This window comes from Bombina bombina, chromosome 7 (assembly GCF_027579735.1).
Source record: "Bombina bombina isolate aBomBom1 chromosome 7, aBomBom1.pri, whole genome shotgun sequence".
NCBI classification, from domain to species: domain Eukaryota; kingdom Metazoa; phylum Chordata; class Amphibia; order Anura; family Bombinatoridae; genus Bombina; species Bombina bombina.
In genome coordinates this window covers 472,607,634-472,630,287 of record NC_069505.1, presented here as the reverse complement: position 1 = coordinate 472,630,287, position 22,654 = coordinate 472,607,634, and the positions used below count along the sequence as shown (strand labels likewise).

At 42.4% G+C, this 22,654-nt stretch overlaps 1 protein-coding gene across 4 annotated transcripts in view; it reads left to right on the top strand.

Annotated features, from left to right (window-relative positions):
* The window catches only part of LOC128666755 (oocyte zinc finger protein XlCOF7.1-like), a 278,254-nt gene that overhangs the window by 6,287 nt on the left and 249,313 nt on the right, over window positions 1-22,654 (top strand). For all 4 annotated transcript variants that reach the window (XM_053721526.1, XM_053721524.1, XM_053721523.1 and 1 more), the window contains exons 2-5: window positions 1,480-1,591; window positions 4,541-4,600; window positions 11,623-11,770; window positions 20,126-20,218. In XM_053721526.1, coding sequence (XP_053577501.1) covers window positions 1,514-1,591; window positions 4,541-4,600; window positions 11,623-11,770; window positions 20,126-20,218 — 379 coding nt within the window. In that variant the 5' untranslated portion in view covers window positions 1,480-1,513. The remainder of the gene's footprint in view (window positions 1-1,479; window positions 1,592-4,540; window positions 4,601-11,622; window positions 11,771-20,125; window positions 20,219-22,654) is intronic.

Sequence of the window (22,654 nt, the reverse complement as noted above, 5' to 3'; positions counted from 1 at the left end):
TGGGGCTGTGTGTGAGGTAGAGGGGAACTGAAAGGGTGAGGAGGGGGCTACCCGAGGGAGAGGGGAACTGAAAGGGTGAGGAGGGGGCTACCCGAGGGAGAGGGGAACTGAAAGGGTGAGGAAGGGGCTACCCGAGGGAGAGGGGAACTGAAAGGGTGAGGAAGGGGCTACCCGAGGGAGAGGGGAACTGAGAGGGGGGGGGAGGGGCTACCCGAGGGAGAGGGGGGGGGCGGCTACGCGAGGGCGAGGGGAACTGAGAGGGTGAGGAGGGGGGCTACGCGAGGGCGAGGGGAACTGAGAGGGTGAGGAGGGGGGCTACGCGAGGGTGAGGGGAACTGAGAGGGTGAGGAGGGGGGCTACGCGAGGGCGAGGGGAACTGAGAGGGTGAGGAGGGGGGCTACGCGAGGGCGAGGGGAACTGAGAGGGTGAGGAGGGGGGCTACGCGAGGGCGAGGGGAACTGAGAGGGTGAGGAGGGGGGCTACGCGAGGGCGAGGGGAACTGAGAGGGTGAGGAGGAGGGGGGCTACGCGAGGGCGAGGGGAACTGAGAGGGTGAGGAGGGGGGCTACGCGAGGGCGAGGGGAACTGAGAGGGTGAGGAGGGGGGCTACGCGAGGGCGAGGGGAACTGAGAGGGTGAGGAGGGGGGCTACGCGAGGGAGAGGGGAACTGAAAGGGTGAGGAAGGGGCTACCCGAGGGAGAGGGGAACTGAGAGGGGGGGGGAAGGGGCTACCCGAGGGAGAGGGGGGGGGGCGGCGGCTACGCGAGGGCGACGGGAACTGAGAGGGTGAGGAGGGGGGCTACGCGAGGGCGACGGGAACTGCGAGGGCGAGGGGAACTGAGAGGGTGAGGAGGGGGGCTACGCGAGGGCGAGGGGAACTGAGAGGGTGAGGAGGGGGGCTACGCGAGGGCGAGGGGAACTGAGAGGGTGAGGAGGGGGGCTACGCGAGGGTGAATCTGCAGTACTCTATAGTCGCACAAAGTCTTCTCAATCTGGAAGGTTAAAGTGTCAGACTGGGGATAATCACTGCCTGTCACACAGCTAATTAGGAAGAGAATTCCAGAACTCAAAGAATTACAAATGGTAAAACTCACCGCATGAGGAAGGGCATAAGTCTGACAGCTCAAAGCAGAGCTCTCAGTCTTGCAGCAATGTAACTGCACAGCTTAACTTGGGACCCTGGCTTTCTGGATAACCAAACTCTGCTGTTTACAGTCACCTTCTGCTTCTCATGACTTTTATGCTTTTAAATAAATGTATCACCTCATGATGTATGACAAACCTGCTGTATAAAGATTGTCACATGTTGTCACTTTATGTGTTATCTGCTCTACATGCAGCTGGTCACATGTGTAGTAATAGATTGTGCATAAGTGAAAGAAACCTATCACATAATCATCTCTTTACTATAAAATAAATACAAGAAGAGCTCTGATTATTTCCCATCTCTCATTTTTGGCTTCTTCCTTTATTCTTGCAGGTGTCACATTAATAGTCGTTGCTGATTAAACACAATGAACAAATACAGGAAGCAGATGGCGGAGCAGTTCCTGAGTCAGGCCCTGGGTATCATCTGCTTGTTGACCGGAGAGGTGAGAGCTGCTGGGTAATGTCATGATGACACTGGTCCTATGTACTGTGCTGCTCCTGACCCACCAAACCATCTCACTGATGCTAACCTGGGCTCACCCAGACACTCTCACTAACCCTAACTTCAGCTCACCCAGACAATCTCACTAACCCTAACTTCAGCTCACTCAGACCATCTCACTAACCCTAACTTCAGCTCACCTAGACAATCTCACTAACCCTAACTTCAGCTCACTCAGGCCATCTCACTAACCCTAACTTCAGCTCACTCAGACCATCTCACTAACCCTAACTTCAGCTCACTCAGACCATCTCACTAACCCTAACTTCAGCTCAATCAGGCCATCTCACTAACCCTAACTTCAGCTCAATCAGGCCTTCTCACTAACCCTAACTTCAGCTCACCCAGACCATCTCACTAACCCTAACTTCAGCTCACCCAGACCATCTCACTAACCCTAACTTCAGCTCACCCAGACCATCTCACTAACCCTAACTTCAGCTCACTCAGACCATCTCACTAACCCTAACTTCAGCTCACCCAGAACATCTCACTAACCCTAACTTCAGCTCACCCAGAACATCTCACTAACCCTAACTTCAGCTCACCCAGACCATCTCACTAACCCTAACTTCAGCTCACCCAGACCATCTCACTAACCCTAACTTCAGCTCACCCAGACCATCTCACTAACCCTAACTTCAGCTCACCCAGACCATCTCACTAACCCTAACTTCAGCTCACCCAGACCATCTCACTAACCCTAACTTCAGCTCACCCAGACCATCTCACTAACCCTAACTTCAGCTCACCCAGACCATCTCACTAACCCTAACTTCAGCTCACCCAGACAATCTCACTAACCCTAACTTCAGCTCACTCAGACCATCTCACTAACCCTAACTTCAGCTCACCTAGACAATCTCACTAACCCTAACTTCAGCTCACCCAGACCATCTCACTAACCCTAACTTCAGCTCACCCAGACAATCTCACTAACCCTAACTTCAGCTCACTCAGGCCATCTCACTAACCCTAACTTCAGCTCACCTAGACAATCTCACTAACCCTAACTTCAGCTCACTCAGGCCATCTCACTAACCCTAACTTCAGCTCACTCAGACCATCTCACTAACCCTAACTTCAGCTCACTCAGGCCATCTCACTAACCCTAACTTCAGCTCAATCAGGCCATCTCACTAACCCTAACTTCAGCTCAATCAGGCCATCTCACTAACCCTAACTTCAGCTCACCCAGACCATCTCACTAACCCTAACTTCAGCTCACCCAGACCATCTCACTAACCCTAACTTCAGCTCACCCAGACCATCTCACTAACCCTAACTTCAGCTCACTCAGACCATCTCACTAACCCTAACTTCAGCTCACCCAGACCATCTCACTAACCCTAACTTCAGCTCACCCAGACCATCTCACTAACCCTAACTTCAGCTCACCCCGACCGTCTCACTAACCCTAACTTCAGCTCACCCCGACCGTCTCACTAACCCTAACTTCAGCTCACCCCGACCGTCTCACTAACCCTAACTTCAGCTCACCCCGACCGTCTCACTAACCCTAACTTCAGCTCACCCAGACCGTCTCACTAACCCTAACTTCAGCTCACCCCGACCGTCTCACTAACCCTAACTTCAGCTCACCCCGACCGTCTCACTAACCCTAACTTCAGCTCACCCCGACCGTCTCACTAACCCTAACTTCAGCTCACCCCGACCGTCTCACTAACCCTAACTTCAGCTCACCCCGACCGTCTCACTAACCCTAACTTCAGCTCACCCCGACCGTCTCACTAACCCTAACTTCAGCTCACCCCGACCGTCTCACTAACCCTAACTTCAGCTCACCCCGACCGTCTCACTAACCCTAACTTCAGCTCACCCCGACCGTCTCACTAACCCTAACTTCAGCTCACCCCGACCGTCTCACTAACCCTAACTTCAGCTCACCCCGACCGTCTCACTAACCCTAACTTCAGCTCACCCCGACCGTCTCACTAACCCTAACTTCAGCTCACCCCGACCGTCTCACTAACCCTAACTTCAGCTCACCCCGACCGTCTCACTAACCCTAACTTCAGCTCACCCCGACCGTCTCACTAACCCTAACTTCAGCTCACCCCGACCGTCTCACTAACCCTAACCTCAGCTCACCCCGACCGTCTCACTAACCCTAACCTCAGCTCACCCAGACCGTCTCACTAACCCTAACCTCAGCTCACCCAGACCGTCTCACTAACCCTAACTTCAGCTCACCCAGACCGTCTTACTAACCCTAACTTCAGCTCACTCAGACCATCTGATCACTAACCCTAACTTCAGATCACCCAGAGAATCTTACTAACCCTAATATTAACTCAATTAGACCATCTTACTGACCCTAGTCTCAGCTTGTCCAACTTCATACCTCCACAGCACCCAGTGACCACTGCACAACACTCTGCTGTAAAATGCCCCCCCCCCCCAACAACCAGGTTCCCCTGCATAATCTTTAAAAGCAAAATATCTCAGACAACCCTGCACTGTAAAATCAAACAACCCTAGTACCCAAACCCCCCCATGACCCTCCCATAATAAAAAAGCACTCAAGGGTTACCCCACATGATACCTAAAACACTAATTCCCAAGAACTACCTTGCAGGACCCCAGCACCCAAGGAACCTCCTACAATTGTAGGACATCATACACCACATATGTTATATCCTACATTTATTAATGGGCCTACGATCTCTTAATTCTTGATTGAAGCTCATTTCCTCAGTCTTCAGCATCTTCAAACCACAGGGCTCCCACAAAGTAATTCAGTTTGCTACGTTACTTTGCGGTGGAGAAAAAAAAACTTAATTTAAAGAGATTTAGATGTGAACAAGAACTGGAGAAATTGTAGTCCGTGGAAATAGTCTGACATTTTTTTTGTATATATATATTATAGGAATATGCCATTGTGAAGAAGAGACCCTCCCACAGCAGCATTCAAAAGATGAGAGGAGAGGTAAGTCATGTTGGGTAATGTAACACTATTCTGGTTTCCAGGCACAGTGACAACCTTCTGTCTGTGTCTCTGCATGTTCTCAGTAACATTATCCTGTCTCTGTCAGTAAAAGTGTGTGACAGAACCAGTCCCTGTGTCAGCGCTGAATGAGTTGTGTGTATTTCAGGTGTCTATATAGTGTGTGACAGAACCAGTCTCTGTGTCAGCGCTGAATGAGTTGTGTGTGTGTGTTCCAGGTGCCTATAAAGTGTGTGACAGAACTAGTCCCTGTGTCAGCGCTGAATGAGCTGTGTGTGTGTTTCAGGTGCCTATAAAGTGTGTAACAGAACCAGTCCCTGTGTCAGCGCTGAATGCGTTGTGTGTGTGTGTGTGTTTCAGGTGCCTATAAAGTGTGTGACAGAACCAGTCCCTGTGTCAGCGCTGAATGAGTTGTGTGTGTTCCAGGTGCCTATAAAGTGTGTGACAGAATCAGTCCCTGTGTCAGCTAGGGGTGTGCATCTTCACTGGTCTCACGATTCGATTACGATTATCACGACAAAAAAGTCGCACAATTTATACTTTTATTTTCAACATTTGAGAGGCAATTGTGTGCCTTTTGTAAAACTTGACTTACTATATCTAATAACAACCCATAAATGCTCGTTTGGGCTAGGGGTCTGACAGAGAGCAAACATGCAGCAGAAACCGCAACAGTAAACAGTGAATCGATAATACAAGAAAAGATTCACTGTTTACATCAGGCTGCTGTCGGCATTAGGTGTCATAAAAATTCCTGACCGGAACATTTTTGTGTGAGAGGGGAGGTCGGTTGCGAGTGCTCTCCGTGTCAGATATCTGCGCAGTGTGCACACAGAAAGTCCTGATGTGGTGCAGCTGGTGTAAAACCTGGAGACAGACTCCCTTATGTCGGCTTCTCTGAATATACTACTCTGTGAGAGAGGCAGGGTCATGTGACGTTGCGCAATGACGTCACTGTCCCCTGAATCGATTCAGGTCTGCACTTGCATCGATGCAGCATCGTTAACGGCTGAATCCCGATGCATCACTGAATCGATTATTTTCAGCAGCCCTAGTGTCAGAGCTGAATGAGTTGTGTGTGTTTCAGGTGTCTATAAAGTGTGTGACAGAACCAGTCCCTGTGTCAGCGCTGAATGAGTTGTTTGTGTTTCAGGTGCTATAAAGTGTGTGACAGAACCAGTCCCTGTGTCAGTGCTGAATGAGTTAAGTGTGTGTGTTTCAGGTGCCTATAAAGTGTGTGACAGAACCAGTCCCTGTGTCAGTGCTGAATGAGTTGTGTGTGTTTCAGGTGCCTATAAAATGTGTGTGACAGAACCAGTCCCTGTGTCAGTGCTGAATGAGTTGTGTGTGTTTCAGGTGCCTATAAAGTGTGTGACAGAACCAGTCCCTGTGTCAGCGCTGAATGAGTTGTGTGTGTGTTTCAGGTGCCTATAAAGTGTGTGACAGAACCAGTCCCTGAATAAGTTGTGTGTGTTTGTGTTTCAGGTGCCTATAAAGTGTGTGGCAGAACCAGTCCCTGTGTCAGCGCTGAATGAGTTGTGTGTGTTTCAGGTGCCTATAAAGTGTGTGACAGAACCATTCCCTGTGTCGGCGCTATATGAGTTGTGTGTGTTTCAGGTGCCTATTGTCAGGGTTTTTTCCCTGTTTTGTTTGCCATGTGCTGCTGGCAGCCATTTTACTCACCTCTCTTGCTGACTCTGGTGCATACTGTGTGATGCTGCTCATTTCCTGCACTTCCTGTTATGTCCAGACTGGTATACATCATCCGTGTGAGACAGGATGCAGTCTCAGAATTGTGATGTCATCACTTATTATTTAAAGGGCCTCTGTTCAGTATGCTTTGCCCTTGCGTTGTCTCAGACCTGTTTGTGAGAGCTCCTGTGTATTACCTGGCTGTCTGACGTCCCTCCTGGTTCCTGATCCCTGGCTTGTTCCTGACTCTGCTGTTCTCCTTGTTCCTGATTCCGGCTCGTCTGACTAGTCGCTTTGGCTCCTGACTTGGCTCGTCTGACTACCAGCTCTGGTTTTGATTCCTGGCTTGTTATTTGACCTGTGGACTTTTTATTATTTTTTGCTATTAATAAAGGTTTGATTATTTCTGCACTTCTCGTCTCAGTCTGATTCCTGGCACCCTGACATTACGCAAGGGCAATGAATGCTGATGGATGCTAATAATCCACCTTTACCTGCCATAATTTCCAGGATGGATGAACAGGATCAGCGCTTGGATCAATTTGCACTAGCCCTGCAAACCCTGCCGACTCGCACTACACATTTGGACCAAAGTGTCCCGCAAGTTATGGCTGCTCCTGTTTCTGCTGCTGCACCTAGTCCTACCAGAAGCATGTCCGGTTCTGCACCTCTACCTCAGCGATATGGAGGCAATCCTAATCAGTGCAGAGGGTTTTTGAACCAGGTGGGCATTTACTTTGAGATGTTACCTCAGGCGTTGCCCTTTGACAGAGCTAAGGTGGGATTTCTCATCTCGTTACTCTCTGACACAGCTCTTGCCTGGGCTAATCCTTTGTGGGAGACTAATAAACCTGTGATTTCAAATTACCCTGAATTTGTGGCCTCCTTTCGAAGGGTATTTGATGTTCCGGCTCGCTCATTCTCTGCTGCTAAACGACTCATGTCCATTCAGCAAGGTACAAGATCTGTTGCTCAGTATGCCATTGAGTTCGGTACGCTTGCCGCAGAAATAGGTTGGAACAATGAAGCCCTTGTTGCCGCCTTCTTTCATGGCTCTCTGATGCGATCAAAGACGAAGTTGCTGCCAGAGATTTACCAGAAGATCTTGAAGCATTGGTGTCTTTTTTGATCCTAATTGACATCAGACTAAGTGAGAGGCCCTGTTTGAAGGAGCGCTTGCGGAAGCCTCCTGTTCCATTGTCTCCTACGTGTCCGTTCCCACCCATGCCTCCCTCTCCTCCCATGCCTCCTGGTCCCGAGTCACTAGGTACTGCTGAGCCGATGCAGTTGGGATTCACGCGTCTCTCCGCGGCGGAGAGGGCCTTTAGGAGGAGGGAGGGGCTTTGCCTCTATTGTGGGTTACAGGGCCACCTTTTGAAGTCTTGTCCTACACGGCCGGGAGACGCTCACACCTAAGGTCCTGTCGAGGGCTGACCTTGGGTGGTTTATCCTTGTCCCCGGAACCGCTAAAGGAGAAACCTTTGGTCACGGTTGTCCTTTCCTGGCTGGACTCCTCCATAGTTACCCAGTTTCTTGTTGACTCCGGTGCTGTGAGCTATTTCATTGACCGTGCTTTTGTATCAAAGCACTCCATTCCTATTTTGCCTCGGTCCGTTCCGCTTGCTATTGAGGCCATTGATGGCAGGCCCCTTCAGCCTGCACTCGTTTATCACAAAACTGCTCCTTTATCCATGGCTGTTGGGGCTCTCCATTTTGAAACCCTCCAGTTCCATTTTCCGGTTGTTCTGGGTTATCCCTGGCTCCAAAAGCACAATCCCAGTCTCGACTGGCGCAGGTCCACAATTTTGTCGTGGTCTCCGCAATGTATCTCCACTTGTCTTCGGAAACCAGTCTTGTGCACTTCTTCGGTATCTCAATTGCCAGAAGAGTACCAAGAGTTCATAGACTTTTTTGACAAGGTGCGTGCCGGTACGTTGCCTCCTCACTGGTTTATAGACCTGCAACCCGGAGCCATTCCTCCTCTGGGCCGGGTTTACCCTCTGTCTGTTGCAGAGAATTGTGCTATGGAGGAGTATGTTGCTGATGCTCTGTCACGGGGGATCATCTGCAAGTCCTGCTCTCCTGCAGGGGCTGGCTTCTTCTTTGTGAAGAAAAAGGGTGGCGAGCTAAGAACATGCATCGATTATAGGGGTCTTAATTGTCTTACCATTAAGAATGCTTACCCTATTCCGCTCATTACGGAACTCTTTGACCGCCTCAAGGGAGCTACGGTCTTTACTAAACTTGATTTGAGAGGAGCGTACAATCTCGTTAGGATCAAGGAGGGCCACGAATGGAAAACAGCATTTAACACCAGGAGCGGGCATTATGAGTATCTTGTAATGCCCTTTGGCCTATGTCATGCTCATTTCCAGGAATTTATTAATGATGTCCTACAAGATATGTTGCAACAGTGTGTTGTGGTGTACCTAGACACCATCCTCATACACTCACCCACACTTGAGGCTCATCGTTCTGATGTTACACGGGTTCTTCAGAGACTACGTGAGAATGGCCTGTTTTGTAAACTCGAGAAATGTGAGTTCCATCAGACTCAAGTAACCTTCCTAGGTTATGTTATCTCCGTTGCAGGGTTCTCCATTGATCCTGACAAATTATCTGCAGTGGCCTCGCCCAGTTGGTCTTCGGTCTATTCAACGTTTTTTGGGGTTCGCCAATTACTATAGAAAGTTTATTAAAAACTTTTCTTCCTTGGTCAAACCTATCACAGACATGACCCGTAAAGAGAGTGATCCACTCCATTGGTCACCTACTGCCATTAAGGCCTTTGATAGTCTTAAGACTGCCTTTGTCTCAACGTCCTACGCCTGACGGTTCCTTGCATATGTGTGGGTTCTTCTCTAAGAAATTGTCTCCAGCAGAGTTCAATTATGAAATTGGCGACAGGGAATTACTTACCATCATTTTGGCACTCAAGGAATGGAGGCATCCTCTCGAGGGTACTAGCGTGCCAGTGCTCATTCTTACTGACCACAAGAATTTAACTTATCTATCTGAAGCAAAACGTTTGTCGCCCCGACAGGCCAGGTGGGCGCTATTTTTGTCTCGGTTTAATTATGTGGTCTCCTACCTGCCTGGTTATAAGAATGTTAGGGCTGATGCCCTCTCTCGACAATTTTCGCCTCTGTCCAAGGAGGAGTCTGTACCTACTCCAGTTATACCTCCTGACCATATTTTGGCTACCATACGTACTTTTTTGACTTCTCCCTTGGGGGAGGAGATCCTGGCTGCACAAACCAATGCACCTCCTGAGAAACCTAGTGGTAAGGGTTTTGTTCCTGAGAATCTTCAAACTAAACTTTTGCACACTTACCACTATCCTAAAGCCACAGGTCACCCAGGCAAGAACCAAATTATTTGGTCTGTCACTCGACAATTCTGGTGGCCAGGTCTTCGTTCTGATGTTGCTGCGTATGTTGCCTCCTGCTCAGTTTTTGCACAGAATAAGACTCCTCAACGTCTTCCTGTGGGTCTTCTTCTACCTATTGCTAATGGTGAGCGTCCTTGGACACATCTTTCCATGGACTTCATTGTCGAGCTCCCTGTTTCCAATGGCAATACTGTTATCCTTATGGTGGTTGACAATTTTTCTAAAATGTCACATTGTATTCCCTTGAAGAAGTTGCCAACCGCTCAGGAACTTGCTTCAATTTTTGCCCGCAAGGTCTTCCGTTTACATGGGTTACCCAAGGAGATAGTGTTGGACCGGGGTAGCCAGTTTGTCTCCAGATTTTGGCGTTCCTTTTGTGCTCAAATGGGGATCCAGCTTTCCTTCTCCTCTGCATATCACCCTCAATCCAATGGGGCTGCGGAATCTAATCAAGCTCTCGAACAGTTCCTCCATTGCTATGTCTCAGATCACCACAATAATTGGTCTGAACTGTTACCTTGGGCAGAGTTTGCTGGTAATAGTGCTATTAATGCTTCCTCCAAGTTATCCCCGTTCATGGCGAATTATGGGTTTCAACCATCCTTGTTGCCTGATTCATTCATGTCTCAGGGTATTCCGGCTTTGGAGGAGCATCTCCGGCAACTCCGTTCCACGTGGGTTCAGATTCAGGACTGCCTTCATTGTTCTATGCAGCGCCAAAAGTTCCAGGCTGATCGTAGGCGTCTGCCCGCGCCTTCCTACCAGGTTGGTGAGAGAGTTTGGCTGTCCTCCCGCAACTTGAACCTTTGTGTGCCTTCCAATAAACTGGCTCCCCGTTATGTTGGTCCTTTTCGAATACTCCGACGGGTCAATCCTGTGGCCTACGCTCTTGACCTTCCTCCTGGAATGCGTATCTCCAATGTTTTTCATGTCTCCGTCTTGAAACCATTGGTTTGTAATCGGTTTACCACTGTGTTGCCTCGTCCCCATCCTATCTTTGTTGACAACCATGAGGAGTATGAGGTCAGCAGCATTATTGACTCTCGTATGTCCAGGGGCCGAGTACAGTATTTGGTTCACTGGAGGGGCTACGGTCCGGAGGAGCGTTCATGGGTTCCCACCTCTGATGTTCATGCTCTTGCCCTCCTCCGTGCCTTCCATGCCCGTTTCCCCAATAAGCCTTTTGTCCTCCCACAGGGGAGGGGTCGTTGAGGGGAGGGTACTGTCAGGGTTTTTTTCCCTGTTTTGTTTGCCATGTGCTGCTGGCAGCCATTTTACTCACCTCTCTTGCTGACTCTGGTGCATACTGTGTGATGCTGCTCATTTCCTGCACTTCCTTTTATGTCCAGACTGGTATACATCATCCGTGTGAGACAGGATGCAGTCTCAGAATTGTGATGTCATAACTTATTATTTAAAGATCCTCTGTTCAGTATGCTTTGCCCTTGCGTTGTCTCAGACCTGTTTGTGAGAGCACCAGTGTATTACCTGGCTGTCTGACGTTCCCTCCTGGTTCCTGATCCCTGGCTTGTTCCTGACTCTGCTGTTCTCCTTGTTCCTGATTCCGGCTCGTCTGACTACTCGCTTTGGCTCCTGACTCGGCTCGTCTGAATACCAGCTCTGGTTTTGATTCCTGGCTTGTTATTTGACTTGTGGACTTTTTATTATTTTTTGCTATTAATAAAGGTGTGATTATTTCTGCAGTAATTCCTGGCACCCTGACACCTATAAAGTGTGTGACAGGACCAGTCCCTGTGTCATTGCTGAATGAGTTCTGTGTGTATTTCAGATGCCTATAAAGTGTGTGACAGAACCAGTCCCTGTGTCTGCACTGAATGAGTTGTCTGTGTTTCAGGTGCCTATAAAGTGTGTGACAGAACCAGTCCCTGTGTCAGTGCTGAATGAGTTGTGTGTGTTTCAGGTGCCTATAAAGTGTGATGATGTTGCCGTGTATTTCTCTATGGAGGAGTGGGATTATATAGACGGACACAAGGAGCTTTACAAGGACGTCATGATGGAGACTCACCAAGCACTAAGGACTATGGAGATCCCAGGAAACGAGAGCACAGGTAACGCTGTGTAGTAATTAATATCTCACTCAGGAAATGCACAGACACTACTGATCTGACTGACAGAGCGTAAATCTCCAGTGAAATCGTCATGTGTGATCTAATAAAAAACTATATATATATATATATATATATATATATATATATCAGGGCTTGATATTTCCAGTTGTTCACTAGTCCAGGAGGATTTAGAAATTGCAGCGGCCGACTTAGGAATTTGACTTTTTCCTATCTTTAAAGGAACATTAAAAACACAATTCTTTTGTGATTCAGACAGAATATCATTTTAAACAAAAGATTCCAATTTATTTATATGATCAAATTTGCTTTGTTCTCTTGTTATTCTTTGTTGAAGAGATATCTAGAAAGGTATCATGCACTTGTCTAGAGCACTACATGACAGGAAATAGTGCTGCCATCTAGTGCTGTAGCTAATGTATAACATTGTAGCAAAATTGCTGCCCTCTAGTGCTCTTGCTAATGTATAACATTGTTATAAAACTGCTGCCATCTAGCGCTCTTGATAATGTATAACATTGTTATAAAACTGCTGCCATCTAGTGCTCTTGCTAATGTATAACATTGTTATAAAACTGCTGCCATGTAGTGCTCTTGCTAATGTATAACATTATTATAAAACTGCTACCATTTAGTGCTCTTGCTAATGTATAACATTGTTCTAAAACTGCTGCCATCTAGCGCTCTTGCTAATGTATAACATTGTTATAAAACTTCTGCCATCTAGCGCTCTTGCTAATGTATAACTATAAAACTGCTGCCATCTAGTGCTCTTGCTAATGTATAACATTATTATAAAATGCTGCCATCTAGTGCTCTTGCTAATGTATAATATTATTATAAAACTGCTGCCGTCTAGTGCTCTTGCTAATGTATAACATTGTTATAAAACTGCTGCTATCTAGTGCTCTTGCTAATGTATAACATTGTTATAACATTTCTGCCATCTAGTGCTCTTGCTATTGTATAACATTGTTATAAAACTGCTGCCGTCTAGTGCTCTTGCTAATGTATAACATTGTTATAAAACTGCTGCCGTCTAGTGCTCTTGCTAATGTATAACATTGTTATAAAACTGCTGTCATCCAGTGCTCTTGCTAATGTATAACATTGTTATAAAACTGCTGCCCTCTAGTGCTCTTGCTAATGTATAACATTGTTATAAAACTGCTGCCGTCTAGTGCTCTTGCTAATGTATAACATTGTTATAAAACTGCTGTCATCCAGTGCTCTTGCTAATGTATAACATTGTTATAAAACTGCTGCCATCTAGTGCTCTTGCTAATGTATAACATTGTTATAAAACTGCTGCCCTCTAGTGCTGTTACTAATGTATAACATTGTTATAAAACTTCTGCCGTCTAGTGCTCTTGCTAATGTATAACATTGTTATAAAACTGCTGCCATCTAGTGCTCTTGCTAATGTATAACATTATTATAAAACTGCTGCCATCTAGTGCTCTTGCTAATGTATAACATTGTTATAAAACTGCTGCCATCTAGTGCTCTTGCTAATGTATAACATTGTTATAAAACTGCTGCCATCTAGTGCTGTAGCTAATTTACAACATTATTATAAAACTGCTGCCATCTAGTGCTCTTGCTAATGTATAACATTGTTATAAAACTGCTGCCATCCAGTGCTCTTGCTATGTATAACATTGTTATAAAACTGCTGCCATCTAGTGCTCTTGCTAATGTATAACATTGTTATAAAACTGCTGCCCTCTAGTGCTCTTGCTAATGTATAGCATTGTTATAAAACTGCTACCATCTAGTGCTCCTGCTAATGTATAACATTGTTATTAAACTGCTGCAATCTAGTGCTCTTGCTAATGTATAATATTGTTATAAAACTGCTGCCATCTAGTGCTCCTGCTAATGTATAACATTGTTATAAAACTGCTGCCATCTAGTGCTCTTGCTAATGTATAACATTGTAGCAAAACTGATGCATACGGGTAGATTTACTAGGCAGCAGATGCTGCTTCCTCGGACTATTGTTTCAGGCTCATCTAAAACGTAAGTTAAGAAGCAGCGATCGTAAGACTGAGACTGAAATCATCCTGATCCTATACGATCAGGATGATTGACATCCTCTGCTAGTGGCCGATTGGCCACCGGTAAATGGGGCAGCATTGCACAAGCATTTCACTAGAAATATAGCGAATCATTTCCACTTGCCATTTAATACATTTAGCTCATATAGTGCTGCAGACACTTGCACACTCCTGAACTTACCTTCCTAATTTTCAACAAAGAATAACAAGATTGTATGTTCTAGCTCAATCACGAAAGATATATCCCTTTAACATTGAGTGGGCTAGTAACTTTTTCCCTCTGGGCTAGTAGATTCTAACGCCTGACTAGTAAACAATAGTGATATTTTTCCACCCATAGTATACATGTGTGTGTGTGTGTGTATATGTGTGTGTATATATATATATATATATATATATATATATATATATATATATATATACAGGTAGCCCTCAGTTTACGCCGGGGTTAGGTTCCAGAAGGAATGGTTGTAAATCGAAACAGTTGTAAATTGAAACCCAGTTTATAATGTAAGTCAATGGGAAGGAAGTGAGGGAGTTAGGTTCCAGGCTCCTCTCAAAATTGACATAAGTAACACCTAATACATTATTTTTAAAGCTTTGAAATGAAGACTTTAAATGTGAAACAGCGTTATTAACCTAATAAAATAGATTGTATCATCATCAAACTAAGTTTAATGAACAAAAACATTTGCTAAACCGCACCTAATAAAATTATCACACAAACACAGACTGTATCATCATCAATCTAAGTTTAATGAACAAAAACAAAATAATCACACAACAGACTGTATCATCATCAAACTAAGTTTAATGAAGAAAAAGGTTTTTTTACTTGCATTTTTCTGCAGCTAAGGGAAGTGGCTGCTAGATCTTGTTCCTTTAAAAACGGCTCCATTGCTCAGGTCTGGTTATACACTGATTTCAGCCTGCCTGTGTTTAATCACACAACAGACTTATCATCATCAAACTAAGTTTAAAGGGATAGTAAACCCAAAAAATATTTTTAACTCATGAAAAACTTCTTAAAATAATAAATACATTTGCAATTGGTACCTTTGTAAAGTTTTCCTTCCATTTTTTGTAATTTCAATTGGAAACTTAGTACTGTGCCAAACCCATTTTTTAACCATTATATGGGGCCTGTTACGATGTTCTACCTAGGTAGAAACATCATGGCAGCCCGCATGCGCATTACAACTATTTTATTAGCAACGCATGCGCAGACTCGCCCCCCAGTCTCCAGCAGTTTACTGACAGGAGCACAAGTTCTTTCAAGCAGGCACGGGCTAATCAGGGTATTATAGTCACATCACATCACAGTTTTGTTCACAGGATCTTATGATTTGCACTATGTGACTCTCTTGATGCCGGGAGATGAGATTCTCATCTCCCGGCATCAAGAGAGTCACAGAGTGCAAATCATAAGCATCGCTTAGAGGGGCAGCCTCACACTTGCAAATGAGACATTTAGGAGAGCAGCGTGCATACTAGTATTCTTCCCTGCCTGTGATGAAGTCCATCTGTGTTTAAGACGTTAAATACGGCAGTGAGTTTGAGAGCTATGTTTATTTAACTGTCGGGCTCATCTCCCCCTCCCTCTGGCTGTTTTTACTTGATTAGTGACAGTGAGAGCCCCGTTTCCACATGAAAGCAAAAACAGCCAGAGGGAGGGGGGAGATGAGCCCGACAGTTAAATAAACATAGCTCTCAAACTCACTGCCGTATTTAACGTCTTAAACACAGATGGACTTCATCACAGGCAGGGAAGAATACTAGTATGCACGCTGCTCTCCTTAGTGCAGGGTTTAAGTGTAGGACAGAAGCAGCTTGTAAAGTCTTGCACAGCTCTCATCATAAACTTGCATCGTGAAGTGTGGAGTTCCTGTTTATATTGTTCCCTGTCTCCTCTTACTTGACGATTTTCAACCAATAGGATCAATAAGCTTTAAACAGCTGTGCTTTAATGTCAGTACTGCGCATGTGATGCTGACAATCTAATATTTAAATTAAGGGGCCCAGCAGCTTTGCCATTGGTTGGGGGGCGGATGCTGGATAATATGAGCCATGCCTCATTTCATGGGCGGTCATTACCGCACATTTTATGACAAATTATCCTTTAAAATTAAGGTATGTAAAAGCTTAATTTAATGTAAAAACTATTTTAAATGATTACATTTATAATAGTTATTATAATAATATATTTTAATTAGGTTCACATGGAAATCAATTTCTAACCCTTTAATGAACAAAAACGTTTTTTACTTGCATTTTTCTGCAAACAGTTCTCTGCATTGAGTCTGCAGCTAAGGGAAGTGGCTGCTAGATCTAGTTCCTTTGAAAGCTGATCCATTGATCATGTCTGGCTTGCTTTTCTTTGCATGTGTTTGCTGCAACACAAGCGGACAGCTCCACCTACTGGCTATTTTAATGTATGCATGTGCTAATGCTTTCAATAGCAGTCAATGCTTTTGAATAGCAAAAAAAAGGGCGTTATTCTGAAACGGCACAAATTGAACCGTCGTAAACAGAGGGCCACATATATATATATATATATATATATATATATATATATATATATATATATATATATATATACCTTAATAGGCAAATGGTGTAGACCCTTATAATAGAAATAATGAATCTATAAAAAAAGAGAGGAGCAGTGGTATACAGTAATAGCACTGTTTAAAAGACAGGGAATACAGCACTCTTTAAGAAAATAATGCAACAAATTTCAAAGATTACAAGTTTATTAATACAAAATATTGAGTCAGAACTCGCAACAGCAGCACTGATCAAAGTATCGCTGAAAAATATACATATAAACAGAATAACAACAATAAAACAGGACCGGTCCTGGAATGACACAGCTGAGAATGTGCCTTATAAAGCACAAGGGAAATTAGATACCCCTCCAGGCATAAACATATGAGTTGTACGAGTATGAACAGACCAACTACACCCACTCAGGAATCAGGGTTATTAGCTGTAATGAACAAAGTCCCGGCCAGAGAACAGGTGTAATAGTCAGAGCCAGATTTTAAGTATCCAGATAGGGCAAACGTAGTTGGTTCTTACCCCAGGAGATTAGTAGCTTGATTAATGATGAGTGCCAGTTTGTAAGCATAAAGCAGTGTTAATATTGTCAAGCAAACATGCGATTAAGGCGATAAGCACATCGGTCACATACCCCTCTGTCAGTCGCACCTGCATGTGTAGTTGCCTGCAAAACGTTGTACGGACTCAAAGAGCTCCTGCTGTAATTCTTTAAATGAAAGGATCCAAGCTTCACTGCTACATATCCAGGTAACAGAATAATTCCACCATCCAGCAAACTCACCTAGACTCCCGCGTCTGCCACAGCGTTCAAGACCAAACAACTCAGCGTGTCAGTCACATGGATCGGTCAGCCAATGTTGATTATTAACCTAATAAAATAGATTGTATCATCATCAAACTAAGTTTAATGAACAAAAACATTTGCTAAACCGCACCTAATAAAATTATCACACAAACACAGACTGTATCATCATCAAACTAAGTTTAATGAACAAAAACATTTGCTAAACCGCACCTAATAAAATTATCACACAAACACAGACTGTATCATCATCAAACTAAGTTTAATGAAGAAAAACGTTTTTTTTACTTACATTTTTCTGCAGCTAAGGGAAGTGGCTGCTAGATCTTGTTCCTTTAAAAACGGCTCCATTGCTCAGGTCTGGTTATACACTGATTTCAGCCTGCCTGTGTTTAATAACACAACAGACTTATCATCATCAAACTAAGTTTAATGAACAAAAACATTTTTTACTTGCATTTTTCTGCAAACAGTTCTCTGCATTGAGTCTGCAGCTAAGGGAAGTGGCTACTAGATCTTGTTCCTTTGAAAGCTGATCCATTGATCATGTCTGGCTTGCTTTTCTTTGCATGTGCTTGCTGCAACACAAGCGGACAGCTCCACCTACTGGCTATTTTAATGTATGCATGTGCTAATGCTTTCAATAGCAGTCAATGCTTTTCAATAGCAAAAAAAAGGGCGTTATTCTGAAACGGTGCAAATTGAACCGTCGTAAACCGAGGGCCACCTATATATATATATATATATATATATATATATATATATATATATATATATATATATATGTGTTCAAGACAGTGTTCAAGACCAAACAACTCAGCGTGTCAGTCACATGGATCGGTCAGCCAATGCCGATGCGCGTTTTACCCCCTCGTCATCAGAGAGACAGGGCTTCTTGAGGGCTATTTAAAGCACTACTAACTATGCCCATATTGGAGGTAAAAGACAGCTTAAAGGGGCCAATACAATGTTCGGCTTAAAAATAATATACATAGTTTAAAACTTATACCTATTTACATTTTATATTCAGAAATTCTCAAAGCAAGTTAGCTATATGCTAACACATACATATTTAGACTTATTTAAGTGATTTGACTGACCAGAGTTTATAGATTCATTATATATATATATATATATATATATATATATATATATATATATATATATATATATATATATATACACAGTACACACATATGCACACACATATGTACACACAAACACATACATATATATTCCCTCTGAGGAAGAAGGAATAAAGACTAAACCTTTGAAACGCGTCAGGGCATATTTTTGCGCAAAATATCTATTGGTGCTTATTTTCTTGAACTATTTAACCGCTTGTAGCCGACTGGGATCTTTCAGCATTCTTGTTGTTCCTGTAACATCGGCTCCAGTGACTGTTCTATGTACAATTCATACCTCATATTGTTTGAGGGTTCCCAATGTGAGTGTGTCTTTCATATCTGTATCTATTTGTTTTATTAAAGTTACAGTATTATACTATTGTTTCTCTTCTATCACTTATCCTGAGTGCCTTTCGCTGAACGAGAGGATAATAGGAGAACTACTATCAACTACACACTCCAGGAAAGGCAATACAGATAGCCCTCAGTTTACGCCGGGGTTAGGTTCCAGAAGGAATGGTTGTAAATCGAAACCGTTGTAAATTGAAACCCAGTTTATAATGTAAGTCAATGGGAAGTGAGGGAGATAGGTTCCAGGTCCCTCTCAAAAATTGTCATAAGTAACACCTATTACATTATTTTCAAAGCTTTGAAATGAAGACTTTAAATGCTAAACAGCATTATAAACCTAATAAAATAATCACAAAACACAGAATATATAATTAAACTAAGTTAAATGAACAAAAACATTTGCTAAACAGCATTATAAACCTAATAAAATAAACACACAACACAGACTTTACTTGCATTTTTCTGCAAACAGTTCTTCTATGCATTCCAATCTGGACTGATTTATAGACAGGAAGATAGTGTTCCTTTGAAATCTGCTTGGTAGCTCAGGTCTGGTTAAACTGATTCATTTCAGCTTGCTTGGCTTTGCTGCAACACAAGCGGACAGCTCCACCTACTGGCTATTTTAATAAATGCACTGCTTCTCAATGCTTTTCAATAGCAGTCACATGACTGGAAAAAAAGGTTGTTATTCTGAAACGGTGTAAATTGAACCGTTGTAAAACGAGGTCCACCTGTATATATATATATATATATATATATATATATATATATATATATATATATATATATGTGTGTGTGTTTGTATATATGTAAATACACAAAAAAGTAACAGGACCGTTTCGATCACCCACAAAGTTACTTCCTAAGTTTATGTATAATAGTGCCACACATTCCTGATACACTTTGCTAGCCCTTCCTGAAAGCCATTATAGGATTGGTTGATGTTGAAAGCTTATACCCCATAGGAGACCCTTTAAGTTAGTATATTTATTGTTAATTATTGATATATACGGTCAATCATGTATGATTTAGTAGGGATTATGATAACATTTGTATATGTACATGAATTCTTTAGCAAATTGTTACTGATTGGTTGGGTTCGGGGTAGTGTGTGTATGTATATGTGTGTGTATATATATATATATATATATATATATATATATATATATATATATATGTGTGTATATATATATATATATGTGTATATATATATATATATATATATATATATATATATATATATATATATATATATATATATATATAAATAATCTATAGCACATTAACTTTTTTTTAAAGGGGTGTGAAAAAAAAAAGTTTTAAGAATATTAAAGCAATTTTACTTCTATGCAAAAAACACATTTATTTAGCAGACTAGCATTAAACGCACATTGCCTACGTTTTTAATAATATTAATAATATTTTCTATTAGAATCAACAGGTCACAGTGATGAAGATCTGAACACAGCAGCAATTAGAGAACAGAATCTTCAGGCAGTAAAGACCCCATTAGAGATCTCTGCAGGTGAGAGATTTATGGTGTAAGCTTTGCAATTTGAAACCTCAGATTCCTTTTCTCTCTCTCATATAAAGGGCCTGTTCAGTTATTTCAGTCAGTAATAAATGTCACCTTTTCTTAAAGGGACATGAAACCCAAAATATTTATTTTATGATTCAGATAGAGAACACAATTTTATTTAACATTCCAATTTACTTCTATTATCTAATTTGCTTCATTCTTTAGATATCCTTTGTTTAAAAAATAGCAATTCACATGGTTGAGCCAATCACACGAGGCATCTATGTGCAGGCATGAAAATGAACAACTGCCTACAAGCTACAAAAGTTTTAAACAAAACCTTCACGAAAATACCAGAAATTACAACATGCAGTCCAAATAGTACAGGGCAACTATAGCCTAAATAGACACAGGTTGGTCAATACGAATAACTAAACAGAGAATCAAGAAGAATGCACCATAATAATTATCTACTCAGCCAGTTTAGTCCTCCAGTGTGCACTCTCTCTCTAAGATCAGTTACTTCCAGGAGGTAAGGAAGGAAAAGAATGTGTTAACCCCCATTGTATACTTAATTTACTTAAGGTGTGTCTTAATATACACCAATCAAAGACTACAATTAGCCACCAATCAGCAAGCTAGATTGAAACTAGCTGCTATTTGATGACTGCACGTATGTACCTTTTGTCATTGGCTCACCAGATCTGTTCAGCTAGCTCCCAGTAGAAAATTACTGCTTCTTCAACAAAGGATAACACAAAAGCAAATTTGATAATAGAAGTAGATTGTAGGGATAGACCTTTATCTTTTTTTCAGGGCCGATGCAGATTATTGACTGCCTTTCAGGCCGATAACCGATAACAGGGGCCGATATTCTGTACATTTAAAGTTTTGAAAAATTAGCACAATTTCTACACAAATCTGATATAAACTGAACATGCTTATTAAAATGTTTAACATTAAAAGTAAGCAACTGGGAAAAATAAAGTGCTTGAAAATTAACTTATTAAATTTCTTCCCAAAACATAGAAAAATGGCATAAATCCCTTTTTAAACTGCACACTGATATAAAATTAAAGTCACTACTGCAAAGCTAGATACTACACGATTTCTTCAGTACTCCCAGTTAAGTAGAAAACATTATAGTGCAGAAAGCATAACATTTCAGCATGTTCTCCTGTTAAACGGCTTCTGTTTTTTTTTCATATATTGCTGCCACTTCACTAAAAACACGCTCACTTGGTACAATTTACAGATAAGGGTTAAAAGTAAAGTAAAAATACAAATATATATATATATATATATATATATATATATATATATATATATACTGCCACTTGACAGAGAAAGAAAGTACATGCTGGAATATCAGTGCTAAATTTTATTTATTCTCTTTTATTTTTAATATACTCATATATTTATTAGATTGCAAATACCTTCCCTGGTACTGAGGAGTGGAAAATAAATTTCTCTATTATGTCACTTATGGGCAGTTTTATACTTGTGTAACAGCGCCACCTAATGGTCAGAGCATTGTTATTCACTGCTAGAGAATATTGATACTAGTCTCCTATACTGCATAGCTTTCTACTCAAGGTTTGTTGTTGTGGTCATTTAATTGATGTGCCTGAACTATCATTTTTTTTTTTTTAATTTTTTCTTTGCCTATGAAAGGGGAAAATAAAATATTTAAATTAAAAAAATCGTCAAATAGAGCAGCTTTAGTGAAATGTTTTGCAAATGTGTAAAATATATCAGACTGCAACAAATAATGTTCTATTTGTGACAGCAATTAGCAAGCAGATTGATTTTATGTATTGCTGACCCCTATGAGCAAATCAAAAGTCATTTAGCTCTGTGTCTTCAGGGAAACTATGTAGCTTTAAGTGCCACTTAAAGTGAAGGTAAATTTGACCGGTATGGGAAATATCAATGTAAGTAGTTTAAAAAATAAACCCCACTTTCATGAGTTTTTTTAAAATTATAAAATAAAACTTTTATTTAGGATATTCGATCCGATTTTTACATACCCCTTCTCCTTCCGACGCCAGTATACTACGTTTTTGTTGGTGACGTTAACTCATTTGCCCAATTGATTTTCTGGCCCTTAGGCAGCCAACTCCCACATAAAACGCCCCTATTATCCACCGTGCCTGCGCTTCATTTAGCGTCTTAGCCATTGTATGATAGTTGGTAACTGAGCTCCCAGGAACACCTGGACTTGGACTCTGTTATCAGTGCTATTTATTAGTATATGCTATGTCCAGCTTATATGTGCTGTAGATGATTTGTGTCACTTAAAACTAAATAGTTTCCCTGAAGTACACAGAGCTAAATTTCTTTTGATTTGCTCCATATCGGTAATATCGGTGGTAAGTTTCTGACCGATACGATATTTCAGAAATTCCAACTATCGGCCCTTAAAATCGGTCGCTCCGATAT